We start from the raw sequence: 22,458 nt of genomic DNA on the forward strand, positions 1-22,458 counted from the left end.
ATTGTCACTTGGACCTCTGGGTCAATTAAATTGGGATCCACTAAGGAAACATGGATAGCCGACACTTGTGCTCCAGTGTCCCTCCACGCTGTAACCTTTTTCCTGCCCACACTCACAGTTTCCCTCTGCTCTGAGGGTATCTGGGAGGCATCTGGGTCAGACGACCTTTGGTGGGACCCCAGTGCAATGAACTGTAATCTGTTGGGGTTCTTGAGGCAGTTGGCCTTAACATGCCCCGGCTCATTACATTTAAAACATCGTCCAGCTGACTGGTCACTGGGGCGAGGAGGGTTGCTGGAGAATGGTGTGGTGAGATGAATGGTGTGGTGAGATGATAAGGTGTCTGGGGTTATTCCACATCCTCTGTCACTAGGCTGCCTCCCCCATTCAGTATGGGGCCCACTCTTTCCCTGACCTTCTTCTTGTTGCTAACATACCTGTAGAAGACCTTCTTGTTACTCTTAACATCCCTTGCTAGCTGCTACTCCAAGTGTGATTTGGCCTTCCTGATTTCACTCCTGCATGCCTGAGCAATATTTTTATACTCCTTCCTGGTCATTTGTCCAAGCTTCCACTTCTTGTAAGTTTCTTTTTTATGTTTAAGATCAGCAAGGATTTCACTGTTAAGCCAAGCTGGTTGCCTGCCATATTTACTATTCTTTCTACACATCGGGATGGTTTGTTCCTGGAACTTCAATAACAATTCTTTAAAATACTTAAAATCATAAAATTTATTTGGGCATAAGCTTTCGTGGGCTATAACCCATGTCATCAGATGCATGGAGTGAAAAATACAATAAGTAGAATATATATTATAGCACATGAAAGGATGGGCGTTGCCTTACCAAGTGGGGGGTCAGTGCTAATGAGGCCAATTCAGTTAGGGTGGATGTGGCCATTGCCAACGGTTGACAAGAAGCGGTGAATATCAACAGAGGGGAAATTACTTTTTGTAGTGACCCAGTTGGGTGTGTCCCTGCCTGTGGATGGCTGTGTAAGTGCAGTGTCTATCCGAGGTTCGTAGCTTGACGTCAGCATCACAGTGTGAGAGACAGACCAAGCCGGTGGGGTTGGAGGACTCAGCGGTCCCATAGTCCAGGTTGCACACTGGGGACCCCCGTCAAAGGGGACTCCCTGCTTCAGCCCCCACATAGGGATCCCAACACTGGAGGTGTCATTTCAGAAAAACTCAGGGGATTGGGGGTTGAACATTACAGGTGATAATATCCTGCTACGCAAGGTGGGGCAAAAAGTGGAGCAGATAGACCTATGAAAAGTTAAGGGTGGGGGTACCAAGGCCCAGGGGGGGAAACGCCTCCTAACTCCATAGCAAATGAGGCCCGACTCGCACATCTAGAGATCTGCACCCTGGCAAGCAGCCCAGGCAAAGCACAGACAGCCACCGATCACATTTCCTCCACTAGCCATCAGCCCCATGCCACAGCTCTGCCAGCCACAAGGGCCCAGCCTGGGCAGGGGCATCCCCTCTCCAAAGCCCGTTGAGTCATTGGTGGCTCACTCAGACCCCCAGCAAAGGGTCTGGCTCCCAAGGGCACTCTGGGAATAGGGAGAAGCAAGGGAGGCGACTGTGTTTGTGAGAACCCCAGAGACTCAGCATCTGAGGAAGTTGCATGGGAATGCAAAGATAAGAGGAGGGAGAGCCAAGATGGATCCCTGAGAGCTGCGGGTATTGAGGCAGTTGTTGCTGCCAACACGACCACTGCCTTCAGCTCGGCTTTGCCAAGACAACCTGAGGATTCTCTGATACAGGATTCCAGCTGAGTAATAAATGTGACGCTGAGTTGCTGCAGATTATGGATTGCATTGCACACGGCAGGTAACGAACCATGACAGCCCCTTGCCAAGGGGATTCCATCTTGTCATAGGTAGAAATCTGCCCAGCCTGGACCTCTTGGCTGCTCCCCAGTACTGATAGGGACCCATGCAAGATCCCAGCCAGATCATGATGAGCAAATCAGGCACAGAGCCTCCTAGGGCACACATGCCTCAGGGGACAGGGCTGGGGGAGACACAGAGCAGAGGAAAGCACAAAGCCAAGGGGAGGGGCCCAGATTGGGGGCTCCCAGCACAACCCTCAAATCAAAGCAATAGACAGAAACTGAAAGCTAGGAAGGAGCTGCTCTGTGGGAGCCCAGGGCTAGGACAGCAGGGGCTGTGGTCGGGATTCAGGGGCACCAGCAGAACTGGTTTGCCCATGCCCTACTCTTGGCTGTACTTGTGTTTCCTCATAATTCTACTCCACTGGCCCCAGGAAAACATTTCACCCCTCACTGCCCATGGAAGGAGCCCGATGGTGCCTTGCAATTGCAGGGACGTGGCTGCCACAGCTCCGGGCCAGGCACAGACTCTGTTAATGGTTCATTTGCTCAGGGATAAGAGGCTGGAGCAGCCCCGAGAGAGAACAAGACGTGGCGGGGACAGGGCCACCAGCCACTGCCAGACAGGGACCTCACTGCCCCCCAGGCACCCTGTCTGCCAAATTCTCCAGGGTTCCCCTTATCCCAGGTGAGAGGGAGCTACTGGGACTCCCGAGTCCTGCACAGACCTGCCCTGGCATGGCTGGGGTCAGACACACAGACAGGGATTGCTATTGTAGGATCTTTGGTGAGTACAGAGACTGGCTTCTTATTGTAGGGTCTCTGGGGAGCACAGGGGCTGCACCCAGACTGCTTTATTGCAGGTTTGTTATTGCAGGGGTGGGAGGTTACACACACCCTGCCAGCTTCTGGGTGACATGGGGGGATAGACACAGGTAACTGATGGGTTTCTCTCCTTCACCCACCCAGGTGCCCCCCACGCCACACCCGCTGGAATCTGCCGAGGGTCCGTCCCCATCAGAGATGCTGATACTGAGCTGCTCCTCCAAGCTGAGGCTCCTGGAGGGGACACTACGGAGGCACTTGCCTGAGACGCTGCTGGTGACATGGCTGTGCCTAACCCCACTGCCCGCACCCAGGGTCAGGACTCAACCCTCCCCCCCCCATGGGTCAGAGAGCAGGGGAAGGTCCCTCTGACTCCCCTGGGACATGGGTCAGAGATCAGGCTGGAGAGGCAGGCCCCTCCCCCCAGATGCTGGCGGCTCTCCCAGCCACCCCACTCCTCCCTCGTGCCTCCCAAAGTCCAAACCCAGCACCACTGCCTGCTGCTCACCCAGTGTAGCCAGCAGGACCTCCCCAGCCAATCACAGGGAAAGTTGGCTCCATATCAGCCAATCACATCACAGGCAGGCCAGGCACTGCATCAGCCAATCACTGCATGGGCGGGCTCCATGACCGCTAATCAGAGAGCTGGGTAGCTCTGCCTTCCTCCATGGCTCCATGCCCATCACATGGCTCAAGTGTGTGGGGGGGTCACCAGCCCCCTTGTCCTCCCCCACCCTCCCATGCCCAGGGTCTCCCCTGCGATACCAGCCCAGAGGCCACAAATCAGGGGTCAGACCCCAAAAGTCAGGATAGTAAACCTGGGGGGGGGCAGGGGAAGAAGAGGCAGGTGCCCACAGCTTCCCCACTCGTATGCCCTGTCCCACGTCTCCCGCAGCACGCCCTCCCTCCACATACCTGCACCCTCCCTGATCCTCACACTGATCCCTAGTGTCACCCCACATCCCCCCACTCATCCCCCAGTCCCCTCTCCTTGCTGCTCCCACATTCTCCTGCAACCCCCCAGTCTGCGCTTCCCAGAGCCTGGAGGAAGCCATTTTCCCTAGCCTTGCCCCCTGAAATCATAGTGAGGTGGCAGCCATCTTCACTAAGGGCAGCCTGCGGTGTCAGCCCAATTGGCAAGGATGGCCATTTTTGAGAAGGGAAAAATACTCCCCAAAGGCACAGAAGATCATGAGACTCTGAAACCCCCTGATAAATAATAGGAGGCTCCTGACAGATTCACGAGAGCAGGAATTTCTGCCCGTGCCCCAGCTCTGACCCCTGCCCCATGTCTTTGGCAGGTCCTCAGCGCCGTAATTACCAAAAACCATGGGAACCCAGCTGGGTACAAGGTGCTGGTGGATTCATGGCCCGAGTTCAAAGCTGTCCTTACCCGGCCACACAGAGAGGTGCCTCCCCTCAGCCATTGCGCTGCACCTGGGGGCCTGCGGGAATTGGGGGGTGGGGAGTAGGACATGGTGCCTTTCTCCTCTAGGCAGGGGCCAGCCTCGCTCGGAGGGGGGGATTGGGATTTGAGGCCTTTTCCTTCTAGGGGGCCCCAAGGCGGGGGCCAGCCTGGCTCGGGGGGGGGGTAGGGGGGTTGGCTGTCAGATCAGTCATTCCATTGGGAGTTCCCCACTCTGCTCCATGTCTCCCCCAGCAGGTAGCATCGGACGTCTCCGATTTCTACACCAACATATACACGGCGTTCTACCGGGACCGGGGGGTCTACTGCGCCCTGCTGGGCAATGCCATCAACTGGAGCCAGGCCTTCTGGATCCACTGTAACATGGGCCCCACAGCACCAGGGACAGCCCCACGGCGACTAAGCATATATGTTCTGTCTGGACCAAACCCCTGGATCCCGACCTACAGTGCCAGCCCCGAAGCCCTCAGCTCCCCACAGTCTGCCAGCTGTATGGGGGACAGGAACATATGGGGTTGCTCCTTTCAGGGCTGGGTTGGGGTCGGCTCAGCTGAGCACATCCTTTTCCCTAAGGGCTGGGGCCAGTAGGTTTGGAAACTCAGACTCCTGCCCCTCCTGCCCCTAGTGCCAGGCTGGGCTCCCCACACATATGGGCACTTTTCTCACCACCATTCAGTCCCCAACCCCACTGCTCTCAGCTCATCACTGCCTCCTGCAGGGCTCCAGGATGGGGTGTACGACGCCTCCAGGGACATCTCCGAGGCTAAAGGGTTCCAGCTGGAAGCGTCCCACTACTTCACTTACCTCCACCCAGATCCCAGCTCCATGCCTGAAATCCGCTCAGTGTCTGCTTGCGCCACAGGGCCCCTGGCCAGTTTGGCACTGAGATGCCCAAGGTCTGGCTGGCTATTCCCCATGCAGGGCCTGGGGCACTGGGGTCTTGTTGCCACCAGCAGAATCCCAGTGGGATTGGTAGGGAACTCAACCTCACTCAAGGAACCTGCAGGGACTGGGGAGCGTAGCCATGGGGTGGATTCAGCCATGGGGAGAGAGATTCCTCTTCAGCTCCTGCACAGGGCCATCAGCCATCAGCCTTGGCAGGGCTTGGACACTGAGCAGCTGTGCTCCCCCCCATCCCTACACCACATCTCTCCTCGCCCAGGAACCTTCCCTGCCCACAGTCTGTTCAGACCTTGGCTCCTCACATAGGCGCCGACTTCTGCTTCCGCCAGTGGGTGCTCCATCCTCCTCTGCCCCCGGCCTTGCCCCGACTCCACACCTTCCATGACTCCCCACCCCTGCCCCACCCCCTTCCACCCTTGGCCCAAAGTCCCTGCCCTAACTCCACTCCCTCCCTGCTCCTATTCTGACTCCTTCCCCAAATCCCTGCCCTGGCCCCGCCTCTTCCCCGCCTCCTATCCTGAGTGCACCATGTTCCCGCTCCTCCCCCTCCCTCCTGGAGCTTGCTATGCTGCCAAACAGCTGTTTGGCGGTGGGTGGGCAGGACACGCTGGGAGGTAGGCAGAGGAGCGGGGATGTGGCATGCTCAGGGGGAGGAGGCAGAGGTGGGGTGGGAGGGAGGGAAGCTTGGCTACCGATGGGTGCAGAGAACCCACTATTTTTTTTCCTGTGGATGCTCCAGCCCCAGAGCACCCACGGAGTCAGCGTCTATGGCTCCTCACTCAGGAAGGGAAAGGCACCCCAGGAGTGTTTTGGGGATGGAGGAATCTCTATCAGGAAGGGGAATGAAACACTCAGTTCAAACGAGAAGGGACAATAGGCAGAGCTGCCCACTGTGTGGATTAGCGGGGAAAGGCCCCATGTCCCATTTTCCCCCCACCCAAACCAGACAGCTGCCCACTTCACTTGGCTCCAGCGTACCCCTTTCCTGAATCCCATGAGTTTGGATGGGTCTCACAATGATCTTCATGGGAATCTTGCCCTGCCAGGGGGGAAGCCCCTTCTGATTGGCTGCCTCTCAGAACTGCTGCAATAAGCGTTCCCTGCCCCTGCCCCTCCCCACAGTAATGTGACACCTTTCTCATGGAAGGGGAGAGAAAAGGGGGGAAGAGGGAGCAGGAATTTCTCAGCATCTCATGGTGACATCACTTCCACTCCCCATCCCTTCCTGTGAGCAATGGGGCAGGACGGTACCTGGGCTCCCCCTGTCCCTGGGACACCCAACCTGGGAAGGGCAGAGGGGAGCCCACTGCAGCTGCCATAGGACTGGGAGGGATGGAAGAACATCAGGAGGTACAGGGGGGAGGCTGGGCACAGAGCTGATGGTTCCCTGTACGGAGCAGAACTGATGGGGTAGAATGAATTAGGGGATGGTATGATGGGATAGCCTAATGTTGACAATTAATTGATCTTTGCCCAATGGTCTGTGATGGGATGTTAGATGGGGTGGGATCTGAGTTACTACAGAGAATTCTTTCCTGGGTGTCTGGCTGGTAAGTCTTGCTCACATGCTCAGGGTTTAGCTGATCGCCATATTTGGGGTAGGGAAGAAATTTTCTTCCAGGGTAGATGGTCACTTCTGACCTTAAAGTCTATGATTCTAGTTATGATTCTATGAATTGCTGTGTGGGAGATGGAGAGATGTTGGGGTAGGAGCTTCTGGAGGGAGGCCCATATCACTATAATAAATCTGGGACTGTTGACAACAGTGATCGTCACACCTAGAGGTTGGGGTTGGGGAAATTCAGGTGTCAAGGGAGGCCAGCAATCGACAGTGTAATCTTTTTTAAAAGCCTCATGAACTTAGGCCCAATCTCTGATTCTGAGGTGTCACTCCTGATGGCTGACATTTGTGGGTTGACCCAGCTGCTCTCTGCCCTCCCGCTCCCCAGGTTGGACCCGGCCATGAGGCTCTCGTCCCTGGACATCTCTCACACTGACCTCCTGAGTGAGACATGGGTCTTTGGGGGGAATGATAGGAGCAGGAGGTACCTGACCAGCCTGATCCACTACTTCCCCAGCATCTGCCTCATGGATGCTGCCAGCCGCCCTGTCAGCTGGATCACTTCAGACCAGTTTGGCGCCATGAGCCATGTCTACACTCTGCCCCAGCACTGGGGGCGTGGCTACAATAAGGTGCAAACCAGCTTGATAGCCAAGCGGTTACACGAACTAGGCTATCCCAGCTACAGCCACGTGGCCCTAGACAACTACCCCATGCAGAGGCTGCAGGAGAGGCAGGGCTTCCAGTGCCAAACCAGCCTGTGCCACTTCATCCTTCATAATGCAGCACTGAATAGACGCCCATGTTAACCCCCAGCCCAGCACCAGACACAGCACCTGCATAAGTCCCCAGCCCAGTCACCCAGGGGACCTGCCAAGCTGGGGCTAAGGGAAGCCAAGGGAGGAGGGTAGAGGCGTCAATGTTAGGCCCAATGGAACCAGTAACATCTTCCAGCTCCAGCCTCAAATGGGGTCTGCTACCCACAGCCTCACAGCACCATACACAGCTTTACTGGGGCTGTCCTAGTCTCCCAAGCTCTATTACCTGCCCTCCTGGGTGGACCCCAGTCCCCCAACCCCATAAAAGTAGCACCCCCATCCCAGTTCCACTTTCAGACACCCCAGCAAGAGCTCAGTGATATTCCATCCAATCAAGTTACATGCTCACCCTCCTCCTGCTTCTGCTCTGCTCCTCCTCCCCGGCTTTGCCTGGAACAGCCTGCTCAGCATATTGCATCTCTAATTCCTCCACAGTCAGTGTGTCACCGTCCCCCCACCCTGCCAAAGACATCTCCCCTGGATCTCCTTCTCTCCTGCTTCCCTGGGGCTTGTCACATCTCTCCCCATTGCAATCTGCTCTCATCAGCTCTTTTCCCCGCTCCTGAACAATACAAGCCACAGCAGCTTTAAATGGGGCAGGAGGGGCTGGGCAATTAGTCCCCATTCAGCAACATCTCCTTGAGCACAACATGCTGGGCATGATGCTTCTAACCCATGATGTTCCACATTGATACTAACCAGTTCCTATGCCAAGGACTCCTTCAGTCTGTCTCAGTAACTCAAAGGTTAAATACCTCCCGGGGATGTTGATTATCTTCAAACCAATCTTCAATATCCCCAAGGACTCCTGGCCTGAGGTCACACTCAAAACCAATCCAGATGTATTAAATTCAGCACCACACAGCCAAGACACCCAAATCCCCTTAACTCCACCCACCGGCATTGACCAGTAGCAGGAAGCGTTTCTGGCTTTGTGATCCCAGCTGCGATTACACTGACTGTTGAAGACACCTTTGAGTATTTCCCCTTTGCGGTGGCACTCCCCGGCACGGCTGGGACCTCGTGGGCGAGGGGGATGGCAGAATTACAGCTAGGGCCATGCACCAGTTTCCCATTTTTCAACCCACTTTTCAAATGAAATTTTCCCAAAAGAGGGTCTGCTTGTTCCCAGAGTGTCGGCTTTGTGTCCAAACACTGAGGGCCTGAAAACCAAAGTGTTCTGGGTGCATAACCTGGTCTGCCGGGTGATGTCTGCAGCAACAAGGGTCCAGTCAAATATCTAGGGCTTCCTTTGGTAAACTAACCAATAGCACCAGTTGGAGCCATCCTACCAAATTTCTAGGATCACTAACTATTTTCCCTGGAGGGACTTTAAAAAGCAAACTGAGTGAGTATGAAACAAGAAGAGCTTTGTTAGAGGGGGCAGGGAAATCAGCACTCAAATGGGGAGAGCACAGCAATTACAACTCACCTATCTGTAGTTATGAAAAATAAGTAAACACCCAGTCCTGTCCCTTTGTGTCTCCAGCTGTGTCCTCTGATTCAGTTCCCCACCCACAACCACTGAACAGATGCCACTTCAGCAGTGGTTTGCTTCGCTCCACTCACGGTTTGGTGTCAGCTATTGGCCTTGTCCCAGAGCCTGGTATCAGGCAGGCCTGTGCCCTACTATCCTTTGAGAAATGCCAGCTGGGCCAGCCCCCAGGCTCCATCACTTCACTCAGCTCTGGTGGTTTCAGCCTCATTTGCTGAAGGGAGTAAGGGAGGGCTGCCCAGGGCTCCCTCAGCCCTGCTGCCACCCTCTGACACTTTGGCAAAGGGCCACCTTGGTGCTGCCTCCCAATGAAGAGTTTTCTGACTTTGCAAAGTCTTTAGCAGAGTCACTCCATGCTGCGGCAGACAGGCCCAGACCCAGAGCATGCCTCTGCTGAAAAAGACGAATTCCCCCTTCTGTCTTCCATGCTCCGCTACCCACTGGCTGCGGCTTTGCTTAGGGTGACCCCTCGTCCAGGGCACAGTCAGTACAGTTCCTGTGCTCCACTGCCACACAATAAGCCTAGCAACCTTTCACTGCTCCAACAACCAAAACGGACATGAGTTTTAACCACAACAATGCAACGTTGATGCTGAGATGGTGAGGCGTCCTGCGGCTTCCCCTGCCTCCATCCAGAGCCCAGCATCATGCCAGAGATCAGGTCAGCATCTGCCCACACCATGCAGCCCCTGTAGGGTGCGGAAGGAGCCCCAGGGCAGCCTGAGGATCACTCAAGATATGGCCAGATGTCTCTGTCCTTCACCCCATGCAAGGGCCCATGCACAGGGCACCAGCAGAATCCCAGCGGGATTAGCATTTAGCCCTGCCTTCCTCAGGAAGAATAATCATGGGGCAGAGAGAATCATGGGGTGCAAGATCCCTGCTTCATCACCTGCACAGGAGCCCCTCATCTTCAGTCAGGAGAAAGTGATTCAAATGGATTCAGTGCCACCCAAAGGGGCACCACCCACAGCCCCTGGTGGACCGGGCACTCCTGCCGTCAGCCATGGGAGGCCTTGGGCAGGGAGTGGCCATATTCTCCCCATCGTTGCATCATGTCTCACCTGGCCCAGGATGGAGAGGAACCTTCCCTGTCTAGAGCCCATGCAGAACTAATGAGCACGTGGAGACTGGGCAGATGTGGGGGTAGGAGCTCTAGCAGTGGGAGCACAAATCACCTTAATACATTTTGGAGTTTTGGGAACCCTAGAAGTGTCGCCCACTTGTGGGGGCTGGGCAGCAGGGGGTTCGACACTCCTCAGACAGACCAGAGCACACAGTGTCATCTGCTTTGTAAAGAATCTCAAGATTTTGGGGCCTGACAGCCAACTGCTGACCACAGGGGCAGGGCCCTACTGCCTGAGGCTGCACCCAGCCATGAGGCTCTTGTCCCTGGACATGCTGAACGAGATGTGGGCCGAGAGGCATAACAAGCAGAGTTAGTGGTTCCTCTCTGGCCTGATCCACCACTTTCTCTACTCCTTTCTCCTGGATGGTGCCGGCCCATCAGCTAGAACCTCATAGACCTATTCCTGTCCCAGGACAGGGGCCAAGGGAGAGGGTTCGGATAGTCCTGGGGTCAGTGTTGGGCCCAGTGGGATGCATAATATTTTCCAGCTCAATCGCCATGAGGCCCGCCCTGCCCCTAGCCCCATAACTGGCCTTATAGGGTCTGTCCTACTCTCCCTAAGAGTTCTGGGTGTGTAATCCCTTCTGCCAGGTGTTGTCTGCAGCAATGAGGTCAGGTTCAAATATCTAGCCCTTCCTTTAGAAAACTAGCGAATACCACAGGCTCGAGCCCCCACCCAGAATTTCTGGGGTCACTAATTATCTTCCCTGGGAGCCCTTAAGAGGCAAATATTTCCCCACTCCCAAGCCCTGAATCAGTGTATGAAAGAAGGAGGGCTTCCATGGTGGGAAAGGGAACCCAGCATCATCTTGGGAAAGCACAGCAACAATATGTATCCATAGGGTTACCATATATGAACATTCGAAAAAGAGGACACTCCACGGGGGGGGGGTGTATTTGCTCATACCCCCACATCCCTGCCTCTGCCCCAACTCCACCCCTTCCCCAAAGTCCCCGCCCCAACTCTGCCCCCTTCCTGCCCCAATGGACACTTTCCCCAAATCCCCGCCCCGGCCCTGCCTCCTTCCCTGAGCGTGCCGCATTCCCCCTCTTCCCCGCTGTACGAAACAGCTGTTTCACAGCGCAAGCGCTGGGAGCTGGGGGAAAAAGCAGGCACTCTCTCGAGGGATCAACATTCACTCTCTTTCTTGAATGACCAACTCTTCTTTGGGAAAAAATAATAATGGCAAAATCCCGGACGTTTTTAGATATTTAAAAATTCCTCCTGGATGGCGATTTAAGAACCAAAAAGCCGGACATGTCTGGGAAAATACAGACATATGGTAACCCTAGTATCCATGGTGTGAATAATAAGTGAGCACTCGCTCCTACCCCATGGCATCTTCAGCTGTGTCCTCCAACTCATTCGTCCCCCACTGGTGTGAATGACCAAATACAAGTGTCCCTTCAAAAGTTCCTTCCTCCCTCCCTCCTTGGCTATGCCCCACTCACATTTGGGGCAGCTGATAGTGTTATCCCAGAGTCTTTGAGCGCACTCCATAGGTTCCACCTCCGATACGGTGATTCTAGCTGTTAGCGCTGTATTAGGGCATCATTAGATTTCACTCCACCCTCGTGTTACTTCCCACAATTCCAGCAGATGATCATCACCTTGTCACTGCTTCACAGCAAGAAACTACTCCACTTCTTTGCAAAATCTTCCAAGAGAAAAGATCCACAATACTTCACACCCTGGAGCGAAGTCCTTACCACCAAGCATGTGGCCATAACCCCCCCCCCTCAAATAAACACTGTTTTCTCTCTCTTCAGTTTAAATACCCTTGGCACACCCCCAACTCCAAAACCAGTAATGAATATTTGTGGTTTTGATTAGGGTGACCCCCTCCCCCATGGTATACTCAGTACAGCTCTGTTACCCAGCTATCACACAATAAGGAAAATAACAGTTTATTGAACCAAAACCTAAAACTTAAGAGAATTTTAAACAAAATGACCCAAACGTTCTTGCTGGGACAATGGGTAATAAAATGCAAATAAGCTTAGGCTCACTGGGTCTCTCCCCCCAGACAGCAAAAGATGGCAGCAGAGAGCCCCATGGAGCGTAGGTCCCTCTGGTGTTCTCCAGCAGCTCTGGGCTGCTTTTCCAAATGCTCACCAACAGGTGGCAGAGGGGAGCTCTCTTCAGCACATCAGGCCACAGGCCTAACAGGTTGAGTGGCCAAACACTGAAATAGATTGATTCAAAATGGCACCACAATGCATCATGGAAGCTGTAGTTGGGTTGCCTTATGCTCCCATTCTCTTCTATGGGCTCTCTGGCTAGACTACATTTCCCATGAAGCACCATGGCCAGGGATATTTATTATTGGTCATTCACACCAGTGGGTGGCAAACTGAGTCAGAGCTGTCTACAGCATGAGATGCGGCAGTGGGGTTTACTTAGCATGTGTATGGCTATATATAGTTGAGTTGTTATTGCCATGCTTTCCCATGCTGATACCAGAATCCCCTTCCCTCTACAAAGCTCTCCTTGTTTCATACACAGACTTGGTGCTCATGAGGGGGGGAAGCATTTGCCTATTAAGTATGCCCAGGGGAGATGTTTAGTGATCCCAGAAAGTCTGGGTAGGGGGCTCAAGCCGGGAGTATATGTTACTTTTCAGAAGGAGTCTCTAAACATTTGACAGGTTTCAGAGCAGCAGCCGTGTTAGTCTGTATTCGCAAAAAGAAAAGGAGTACTTGTGGCACCTTAGAGACTAATAAATTTGTTTGTCTCTAAGGTGCCACAAGTACTCCTTTTCTTTTTTCTAAATATTTGAATTTCCATTAATTGCTGCAGCCAACACCCAGGAGCTGGGGTTATAAACTCTGGTTTTTCAGGGCTCTCACATTCTGATCAAATATTGACACAGACCCTTTGTGTGGCAAAATTTCATATGTAACCCCAATTTTCTTGCCAAAACCAGGGTATGTTTGAGCAGCCCTGATTGGATGGCTGCCATCCCCCTCACCCATGTGGTCCCAGCCATGCTAGGGAGCGACGCTACAAAGAAAGAAAACTGGAAGGTGTCTTCAACAATCAGTTTAATTATAGATGGGATCACAAACCCCAAAATGCTTCCAGCAATCAGCTGATGATGGTGGGCACTGTTAAGGGGATTTGGGTGCTTTAGCAACAAGTCTGGGTTGCTTTTGATTGTAACCTCAGCTTGGGATTCCCTGTGGCTCCCCCGGTGAAGAAAACTGAGTGAAAATAGCTAATGAAGGCAGGCTGCAGTGGGGAGAGAAGTGCAAGTCTCAGGGCAGCAGCAGGGTGACAGGGAGTATATGGGGGTGCTACCCTATCGGGGGAGCTGGGAATATGGAAATTGTGAAGGACTTGGACACAGTACACTGAGTGGGCTATTCCAGAGGAAAGGGGCGGAGGAGGAGCAGAACAGAAGCAAGAGGCAGGTGTGCGTAGCTTTACTGGGTGGAAGATCACTGAACTGTTGCTGGGGTGTCTGGAAGACAGGGGCAATGGAGGGGAGTTGGGCTGGGTAATGTGCTACAAAACCAAGGGGTTGGGTCATAGAATATCAGGGTTGGAAGGGACCTCAGGAGACCATCTAGTCCCACCCCCTGCTCAAAGCAGGACCAATCCCCAACTAAATCATCCCAGCGAGGGATGTCAAGCCGGGCCTTAAAAACCTCTAAGGATGGAGATTCCACCACCTCCCTAGGTAACCCATTCCAGGGCTTCCCCACCCTCCTAGTGAAATAGTGTTTCCTAATATCCAACCTAGACCTCCCCCACTGCAACTTGAGACCATTGCTCCTTGGTCTGTCATCTGCCACCACTGAGAACAGCCGAGCTCCATCCTCTTTGGCACCCTCCTTCAGGTAGTTGAAGGCTGCTATCAAATCCCCCCTCACTCGTCTCTTCTGGAGTCTAAATAACCCCAGTTCCCTCAGCCTTTCCTCGTAAGTCATGTGCCCCAGCCCCCTAACCATTTTCGTTGCCCTCCGCTGGACGCTCTCCAATTTGTTTACATCCCTTCTGTAGTGGGGGGACCAAAACTGGACGCAATACTCCAGGTGTGGCCTCAACAGTGCCAAATAGAGGGGAATAATCACTTGCCTCGATCTGTTGGCAATGCTCCTACTAATACAGCCCAACATGCCATTGGCCTTCTTGGCAACAAGGGCACACTGCTGACTGTTATCCAGCTTCTCATCCACTGTAATCCCCAGGTCCTTTTCTGCTTAGCCATTCGGTCCCCAGCCTGTAGTGGTACATGGGATTCTTCCGTCCTAAGTGCAGAAGTCTGCACTTGTCCTTGTTGAACCTCATCAGATTTCTTTTGGCCCAATCCTCCTATTTGTCTAGGTCACTCTGGACCCTATTTGTACCTTTCACCATATCTACCTCTCCCCCCAGTTTACTGTCATCTGCAAACTTGCTGAGGGTGCAATCCACGCCATCCTCCAGATCATTAATAAAGATGTTGAACAAAACCGGCCCAAGGACCGACCCCTGGGACACTCTGCTTGATACCGGCTGCCAACTAGACATTGAGCCATTGATCACTATCTGCTGATCCCAACAATCTAGCCAGCTTTCTATCCACCTTATAGTCCATTTATCCAGCCCATACTTCTTTAACTTGCTGGCAAGAATACTGTGGGAGACCCTATCAAAAGCTTTGCTAAAGTCAAGATCTATCACATCCACTGCTTTCCCCATATCCATAGAGCCAGTTGTCTCATCATAGAAGGCAATCAGATTGGTCAGGCATGACTTGCCCTTGGTGAATCCATGTTGACTGTTCCTGATCACCTTCCTCTCCTCAAAAGTGCTTCAAAATGGATTCCTTGGAGACCTGCTCCATGATTTTCCTGGGGACAGAAATGAGGCTGACTGGTCTGTAGTACCCTGCGGTTCTCTTTTTTCCCTTTTTTAAAGATGGGCACTATATTTGGTTTTTCCAATGGTCCGGGACCTCCCCCGATCACCATGAATTTTCAAAGATAATGGCCAATGGCTCTGCAATCACATCAGCCAACTCCTTTAGCACTCTTGGATGCATTAGATCTGGCCCCATGGACTTGTGCATGTCCAGCTTTTCTAAATAGTCCTGAACCGGTTCTTCCACCACTGAGGGCTGCTCACCTCCTCCCCGTGCAGCGCTGCCAGTGCAGCAGTCCGGGAGCTGACCTTGTCTGTGAAGACGAGCAAAAGCAGCATGGAGCATGCTAGCTTTTCCCACATCATAGGATCTCAGGGTTGGAAGGGACGTCAGGAGGTCACCTAGTCCGACCCCCTGCTCAAAGCAGGACCAATCCCCAATTTTTGCCCCATCCTGTACACACTGGGGATGTGAGCAGGGCCCCTCTGCCCCACAGGGACTAGATGCCATGCCCAGCTCTGAGGAGGATGGGGGATAGCAGCACTAGCACAAAACATGGGGGAATGGAAGGAGGAGTCTCCTGTATCCAAAAGATGCTAAGCCCCCCTCTCCCCACACCACAACACACCCACTGACCCACTCCCCACAGCAGAGCACCCCCCACTGACCCCCTGCCCCTCTCCCCACACCACAACACACCCACTGACCTCCTGCTCTGCTCCCCAAAGCACAGTTCCCCACTGAGCCCCTGCCCCGCTCCCCACAGCATGGTGCCCCAATGAATTCCTGCCCCACAGCAGAGCAACCACTACTGACCCCCTGCCCCTCTCCCCACAGCACAGCACCCCCCACTGAGCCCCCTGCCACAATCCCTACAGCAGAGCACCCCCCACTGACCTCCTGCCCCTCTCCCCACAGCACAGTACTCTCCACTGAGCCCCTGCCACACTCCCCACACCACAGCACCCCACACTGACCTTCTGCCCCGTTCCCCACATCAAAGCACCCCCCACTGATCTCCTGCCCCACTCCCCACAGCAGAGCACCAACCACTGACCCCCTGGCCCTCTCCCCACAGCACAGCGTCCCCCTCTGAGCCCCCTGCCCCTCTCCCCACAGCACAGCACCCCCAAAGGACCTCCTGCCCCTCTCCCCACAGCACAGCACCCCCACTGACCTCCTGCCCCTCTCCCCACAGCAGAGCGCCCCCCACTGAGCCCCCTGCCCCTGTCCCCACAGCACAACACCCCCAACTGAGCCCCTGCCCCGCTCCCCACAGCACAACACCCAGCACTGAACCTCCCGCCCCACTCCCCACAGCACAGCGCCCCCCACTGAACCCCCTGCCCCACTCCCCACAGCACAACACCGACCACTGAGCCCGCTGTCCCACTCCCCACAACACAGCACCCCCAAATGACCTCCTGCCCCACTCCCCACAGCACAGCACCCCCCCAATGAGCCGCTGACCCACTCCCCACAACACAGCACCCCCCACTGACCTCCTGCCCCACTCCCCACAGCAAACCGCCAACCACTGAGTCCCCTGCCCCACTCCCCCCAGCACAGTGCCCCCAGTGAACCCCCTGCCCCTCTCCCCACAGCACAGCAGCCCCCACTGAGCCCCCTGCTCATCTCCCCAAAGCACAGCGCCCCCCACTGAGCCCCCTGCCCCGCTCCCCACAGCACAGCGCCCCCAACTGAGCCCCCTGCCCCGCTCCCCACAGCACAGCAGCCCCCGCCCCACTCCCCACAGCACAGCATCCCACACTGAGCCCCCTGCCCCTCTCCCCACAGCACAGTACCCTCCACTGAGCCCCTGCCACACTCCCAACAGCACAGCACCCCCCACTGAGACCCCTACCCCTCTCCCCACAGCACAGCACCCCCCACTGAGCCCCCGCCCCACTCCCCACAGCACAGCATCCCACACTGAGCCCCCTGCCCCTCTCCCCACAGCACAGTACCCTCCACTGAGACCCTGCCACACTCCCAACAGCACAGCAGCCCCCACTGAGACCCCTACCCCTCTCCCCACAGCACAGCGACCCCACTGAGCCCCCTACCCCATTCGCTACAGCGCATCAGCCCCCACTAAGTCCCCTGCCCCGCTCCCCACAGCACAGCAACCCCCACTGAGCCCCTTGCCCCCTTCCCAGAGCACAGCGCCCCCCACTGAGCCTTTGCCCCACTCTCTACAGCACAGCACCTCCCACTGAGTCTCCTGCTCCGCTCCCCCCACTGAGCCGCTGCCCCACTCCCTACAGCACAGCGCCCCCCACTGAGTCCCCTGCTCCGCTACCCACAGCACGGCGCCCCCCACTGAGCCCCCTGTTGCTCTCCCCACAGCATAGTGCCCCCCACTGAGCCCCCTACCCCACTCCGCACAGCACATCAGCCCCCAGAGCCCTCTGCCCCACTCCCCACAGCACAGCGCCCCCCACTGAGTCCCCTGCTCCACTCCCCACTGCACAGCATCCCCCACTGAGCCCCCTGCCCCACTTCCCACAGCACAGCGTCCCCCATTGAGCACCCAGCCCTGCTCCCCACAGCATAACACCCCCCACTGACCTCCTGTCCCTCTCCCCACAGCACAGGGCCCTCGACTGAGCCCATGCTCCACTCCCCACAGCAGAACGTCCCCTACTGAGCCCCCTGCCCCAGAGCACAACGCCCCCTACTGAGCCTCCTGCCCCACTCAGCACAGCACATCAGCCCCCAGAGCCCTCTGCCCCACTCCCCACAGCACAGTGCCCCCTACTGAGCCCCCCACCCCATTCCCCACAGCACAAAAGCCCCCACTGAGCACCCAGCCCCGCTCCCCACAGCACAGCGCCCCCCATTGAGCACCCAGCCCCGCTCCCCACAGCATAACACCCCCCACTGAGCCCCCTGCCCTGCTCCCCACAGCACAGCGCCCCCCACTGACCTCCTGCCTCACTCCCCACAGCACATCAGCCCGCACTGAGTCCCCGCCCCACTCCCCACAGCAGAGCATCCCCCACTGACCTCCTGCCTCACTCCACACAGCACAGCACCCCCCCACTGAGCCCCCTGCTCCTCTTCCCCACAGCACAGCGCCCCTATGGAGCCCCCTGCCCCACTCCCCAGAACAGCACCCCCTATAGAGCCCCCTCCCCCACTCCCTATAGCACAGCAGCCCCCAGTGACCTCCTGCCCCACTCCCCACAACACAGCATCCCCCACTGAGCCCTCTGCCCCTCTTCCCCACAGCACAGCATCCCCACTGAGCCCCCTGCCCCACTCCCCACAACACAGCACTCCCCACTGAGCCCCTGCCCTACTCCCCACAGCCGAGCTCCCCCCACCGAGCCCCTGCCCCACTCCCCACAGCAGGGAGCCCCCTACTGAGCCCCCTGCCCCACTCCCCACAGCACAACACCCCCCACTGACCTCCTGCCCTGCTCCCCACAGCACAACACCCCCAACTGAGCCCCCTACCCCGCTCCCCACAGCACAGCACCCCCACTGAGCCCTCTGTCCCTCTCCCCAGAGCAGTGCCCACCACTGACTTCCTCCCCTCTCCCCACAACACAGCACCCCCCACTGAGGCCCTGCCCCACTCCCCACAGCACAGCCCCCCCACTGAGCCCCCTGCCCCACTCCCCACAGCACAGCGCCCCCAACTGAACCTTTCCAACCCATGGCCTGCAGAGTGTAGTATTTGTGAGGTGGATGGTTTCATCACCTCTTTACAGTGCCCCCTACTTACCTGGTGCTCCTTCTGCCCCAGAGGGCTCCGCTCGCATCCTACCCCTGCAGTGGGGCAGGGCTCAGCTACCCACCCGAGGCTGTGAAGTCAGGGCTGGGATGAAGGAGCAGCAGAGGCCCCAGGGCAGATGAGTGGAGGGAAGGGTCGGAGCAGGTGCTACTGGGTGGGGAGCACATGGCAGGGTCTAGGGACAGTCTGGGAGTGCGCTGGGGAAGCCCCGTCTCACAGAGACTGGGGAACCGGCAGAGCTGTGGGTGGGGGGCACCCAGGGCTGGGCTAGCAGGGGATGGCAGAAGAGGCTGCAGGGCAGGATTGGGGGCACTGGCAGAGCTGTGAATGGGGGGAGCCCAGGGCTGGGCTAGCGGGGGACGGGGGCAGGGGCTGTAGCAGAGCAGGAAGGAGGTGCATCAGTAGAGTTTGGGGGGAGCCCAGGGCTGGGCTAGCGGGAGGCTGCAGGCCGGGGGCACAGAGCGGGGGGTTTCTTGGGGCTATCTGTGCTGGCGAGGCGCGTTATCCCATCTGGCCACTGGGTGTCACTGTTACTTCCAGGATTCGTAGCTCTCTGGCTGGGAGGAAGCGGAGGGCTCAGAGTTAACCCTCTCCCCGCCGAGGGTCTTGCTGCCTCCTCCACTGGAGGTGAGGGGGTCGGGGTGCCAGTGGCTGATTAGCTAGACTGGGTTCTGGGCTACAGCTTTCTCTGGCTCCTTGTCCGCACGCCTCTCCAAGGCCTGCTGCAAATACATGTCCATACAAGAGCCCCTCACCCCCACAGCATAGAGGAAACTGAGACACGGGGCTGGCAGTGATGCCCCAGGATCACTACCAGCCCATCCCAAACCTGGTCACCAATCATGGGTTTCTCCCTCTGGCCAATGTAACCTTTCTCCCTCCCCCATATCATCAGTGTTATCCTGGCTCCATACCCCACTCTTTCATAGCTCTAGACTTTGCTGCATTGTTAACTCTGAAGCCTAGTGATTCCAGATTAAATGCCTGTATTGTTAACAGTTTCATGGCTGATCATTTACAAATCTAGCTGATGTGCTCCACATCCTCCCCTCCAATGCAAAACTGCCCTCCGCCATGTTGGGTGCTAAGAGCCCCAACTGCCCCACACCCAAATCTCTGCAAAGTCATGTGCTCATTACAAAGCTCTTTTACATGGACAGTTTAGGGATTTCAATACAAAGAAGATGATCTATTAGGACAGTCCCCAGTTAGGATCAGGGCCCAGCACTGCACAAACACACACAGAGAAGCCCTGCCCTGAAGAACCAGATTTCACTGTGTGAAACCATCCTAGTTCTCATCTCTCTGCTGCTTCCCACCCAGTGCTGAGATGCAGGCCCTGCTGGGGAGAGGTGCAAGAACTGTTTATACAGGGATCTTTTGCCCATCACTAAGATGCAGCCATCTGTGGGATGGGTCACAGAGGCTGTTTATACAGTGCATATACAGTTTATACTGCTTCCCACCCAGTGCTGAGATGCAGCTACCTCTGGGGAGGAGCTCAGCTCTGTTCTACACCTGCAGATTATTTTAGGACCCAAAGCGATGGTGAATGAGCACAGCCAACGGAAGGAGGCAGAATGGATGCACCAGAAGGGGTGGGAGAATGGGACCCAGGTTCTGATACCACAGAAACTGAGTGGTCTCCCTTCCTAGGGTTAACCAACCCCAAGCCTGCTTAGCTTCAGGGCTGTGCAGAGCTCATGGTCTGGGGATCAGAGAGTGACTCACTTGGGATCTTGGCCTTCCCCCCACCCCCATCCCTGACCCAGGGCAGCCTCGGCTTTGTCCCCTGCCAGGAACGGGGAGGGAATTGGGGCTGAGTCAGTCAGATTCCGGGAGCCCTGGCTCCAGGGAGACAAAGGGAGGAAGCAGGGGGCACCGACCCCAGCCCCAGCCTGCCTCTGTTGGGCATGAGGCATCCAACATGGCACTGAGTCACCACCATCCCCCTGGTCCTTCCCCCTGCCCAGCTCTGCTGATGTCCCTCAATCCCAACCTGCAGCCCCCTGCCCCGCACCCACATGGGGCAGGGAGGGGCTGAGACAGAGAGACAGAAACTCCCGGGGGAGTCGTGTGAGGGTCACCCAGCTCAGCCAGGACTCCCTGCTGTCCCCAGCCTTCACAGCGGTCTGAGATCCCAGTGCCTCTCCGCCTTCTCCCCTTCCAGGGGCATGCCCAGGGTGCCAGGCTGGAGGCCCCATTATGAGCCCATCGCTGACCAAGAGAAGTATGTTAGCCACGCCGAGAAGGCAGTGGCCATGAACAGCCCACATACACACACACCCAGCTCTGCTGGCCCCTCAACCCTGACCCGCAGCCCCTGCTAGCCTAGCCCTGGGCTCCCTGCACCAGGTGTGGATTCTGCCAGACTGCAGTGTGTGTATGTGCTGCATTCCTCCCTCCCCCCCAGCTATATTTAGGGCCTCCTCCCCATTGATTAGCTGCAGTTGCTGGGTGAATTTATTAGGCACGGAAGGTCATGAAGGCGCTTCTGGGGCTCCACATGCAGAGCAAACCCAGCCAGCGAGAAGGGGAGAGGCTGGGGACCTGCCCCAGACACTAACTAAAGTGAAAATGAGCAAGAACTATGATTTTGTACTCATGAAAGTGACAGGGGGCGGGGGTGTGGATGGATGGGTGTATTGGAGGATGGGTGGATGGAGAGGTGTATTGGAGGATGGATGGAGAGGTGTATATGGGGATGGTGGAGGAGTGTATAGGGGGATGGATGGGTGGAGGGGTGTATATGGGGATGGATGGAGGGGTGTATTGGGGGATGGAGGAGTGTGTATGGGGTTGGATGGAGAGGTGTATTGGAGGATGGATGGATGGATGGATGGAGGGATGTATACATGGGTGGGTGGATGCCTAGATGGATGGGTGTGTAGGGGCTGGCTAGATTAGGTCCAGAAGCAGGGAGTTAGGGGGCTAGCCAGTGTTTTGACCCCATAATGCCTGCCATATTGAACTCTTTGGTGAGCTCTGCACTGGTAGGAGATGCCAGATGGGCCTGAACCTCCCATTTATCCTCAGAGCAGGTGCAGCAGGGTCAGCTCCCCCAACCACGACATTTTAATTATGAAGTGTAGGAGTGGAGTCTAGTGGGTAGAACTGCAGAGCAAGGGTAGGGTGGGGTGAGGTGAAGTGGGGTGGGGTAATAGCTAGCACACCTGGGTTCCATTCTTTGCTTTTAATTGGCTGTGACAGAGCCCTATGTCCTCCCTGTTCCTCGGTTTCCCCCTTGGACATAAGAAGCCTGCACAGAGGTGGGGAGGGCTCGTTCCCCGACAGACACGTCATGTTGTACAGGTAGGAGCTGCCAGGATGGGCAAAGGGGCCTGGAACTCACCTTCCCATCCAGCCTCACCCCCGCATCCATCTCAGGGCCACTCCCCCCATTACTGTTCCATGCTAACGAGCAGTCTCCCCACCCCCACCCTGTCACTTTCTCTTTCCCCAACCCTAGTGCCCCAGCCATGTTGTCGCTCTTCCCCCTCCCGCATGCTCTCCTTCCCTGCCCAGTTCTCCTTGACCCTTCAGGTAACACCCCTCTGGTACCTATTTCTTTCCCTTCCTGCCAGGAAACCCCCCTCTCTACCCCAAAGCCTCATGATAGCCAACCTTCCAGGAGAATGTGTGTGACATAGCACATGGCACCGGGGCGAGGGCAGATCAGGATCTGGATCGGGGCAGGGACCTGGGGGACAGATGGGGTGGGGTGGATTGGGGTTGTATTTACTTGGGTTAGGGATCTAGGGTGGCAGACAGTTAGTGGTAGAAATCTGGGGCAGCTGATTGGGGTGCAGTGAATTCTAGCAGCCCAGTGAGCTCTCAGCCAGTCCCAACCCAAGATGCCAGTGAGCCAAGC

The 22,458-nt window shown here is 56.2% G+C and overlaps 1 protein-coding gene across 1 annotated transcript; it reads left to right on the forward strand.

The window, feature by feature from the left end:
- Positions 1-2,547: 2,547 nt before the first annotated feature.
- Positions 2,548-5,389, forward strand: LOC119857516 (glycine-N-acyltransferase-like protein 3). The gene is made up of 5 exons (XM_043516868.1): positions 2,548-2,625; positions 2,808-2,939; positions 3,965-4,072; positions 4,324-4,447; positions 4,808-5,389. The coding sequence occupies exons 2-5, from the start codon at positions 2,862-2,864 to the stop codon at positions 5,296-5,298; spliced, it is 801 nt and encodes a 266-aa protein (XP_043372803.1). The 5' UTR covers positions 2,548-2,625; positions 2,808-2,861; the 3' UTR covers positions 5,299-5,389.
- Positions 5,390-22,458: the final 17,069 nt, after the last annotated feature.

Source organism: Dermochelys coriacea, chromosome 6 (assembly GCF_009764565.3).
Source record: "Dermochelys coriacea isolate rDerCor1 chromosome 6, rDerCor1.pri.v4, whole genome shotgun sequence".
In the NCBI taxonomy this organism is placed as follows: Eukaryota; Metazoa; Chordata; order Testudines; family Dermochelyidae; genus Dermochelys; species Dermochelys coriacea.

Coding starts and splice junctions, on each gene's coding strand:
- LOC119857516 (XM_043516868.1), top strand. CDS start 2,862: ATGCTGATACTGAGCTGCTCCTCCAAGCTGAGGCTCCTGGAGGGGACA. Junction 2,940..3,964: donor ACTTGCCTGAGACGCTGCTG/GTGACATGGCTG, acceptor TGTCTTTGGCAG/GTCCTCAGCGCCGTAATTAC. Junction 4,073..4,323: donor TTACCCGGCCACACAGAGAG/GTGCCTCCCCTC, acceptor TGTCTCCCCCAG/CAGGTAGCATCGGACGTCTC.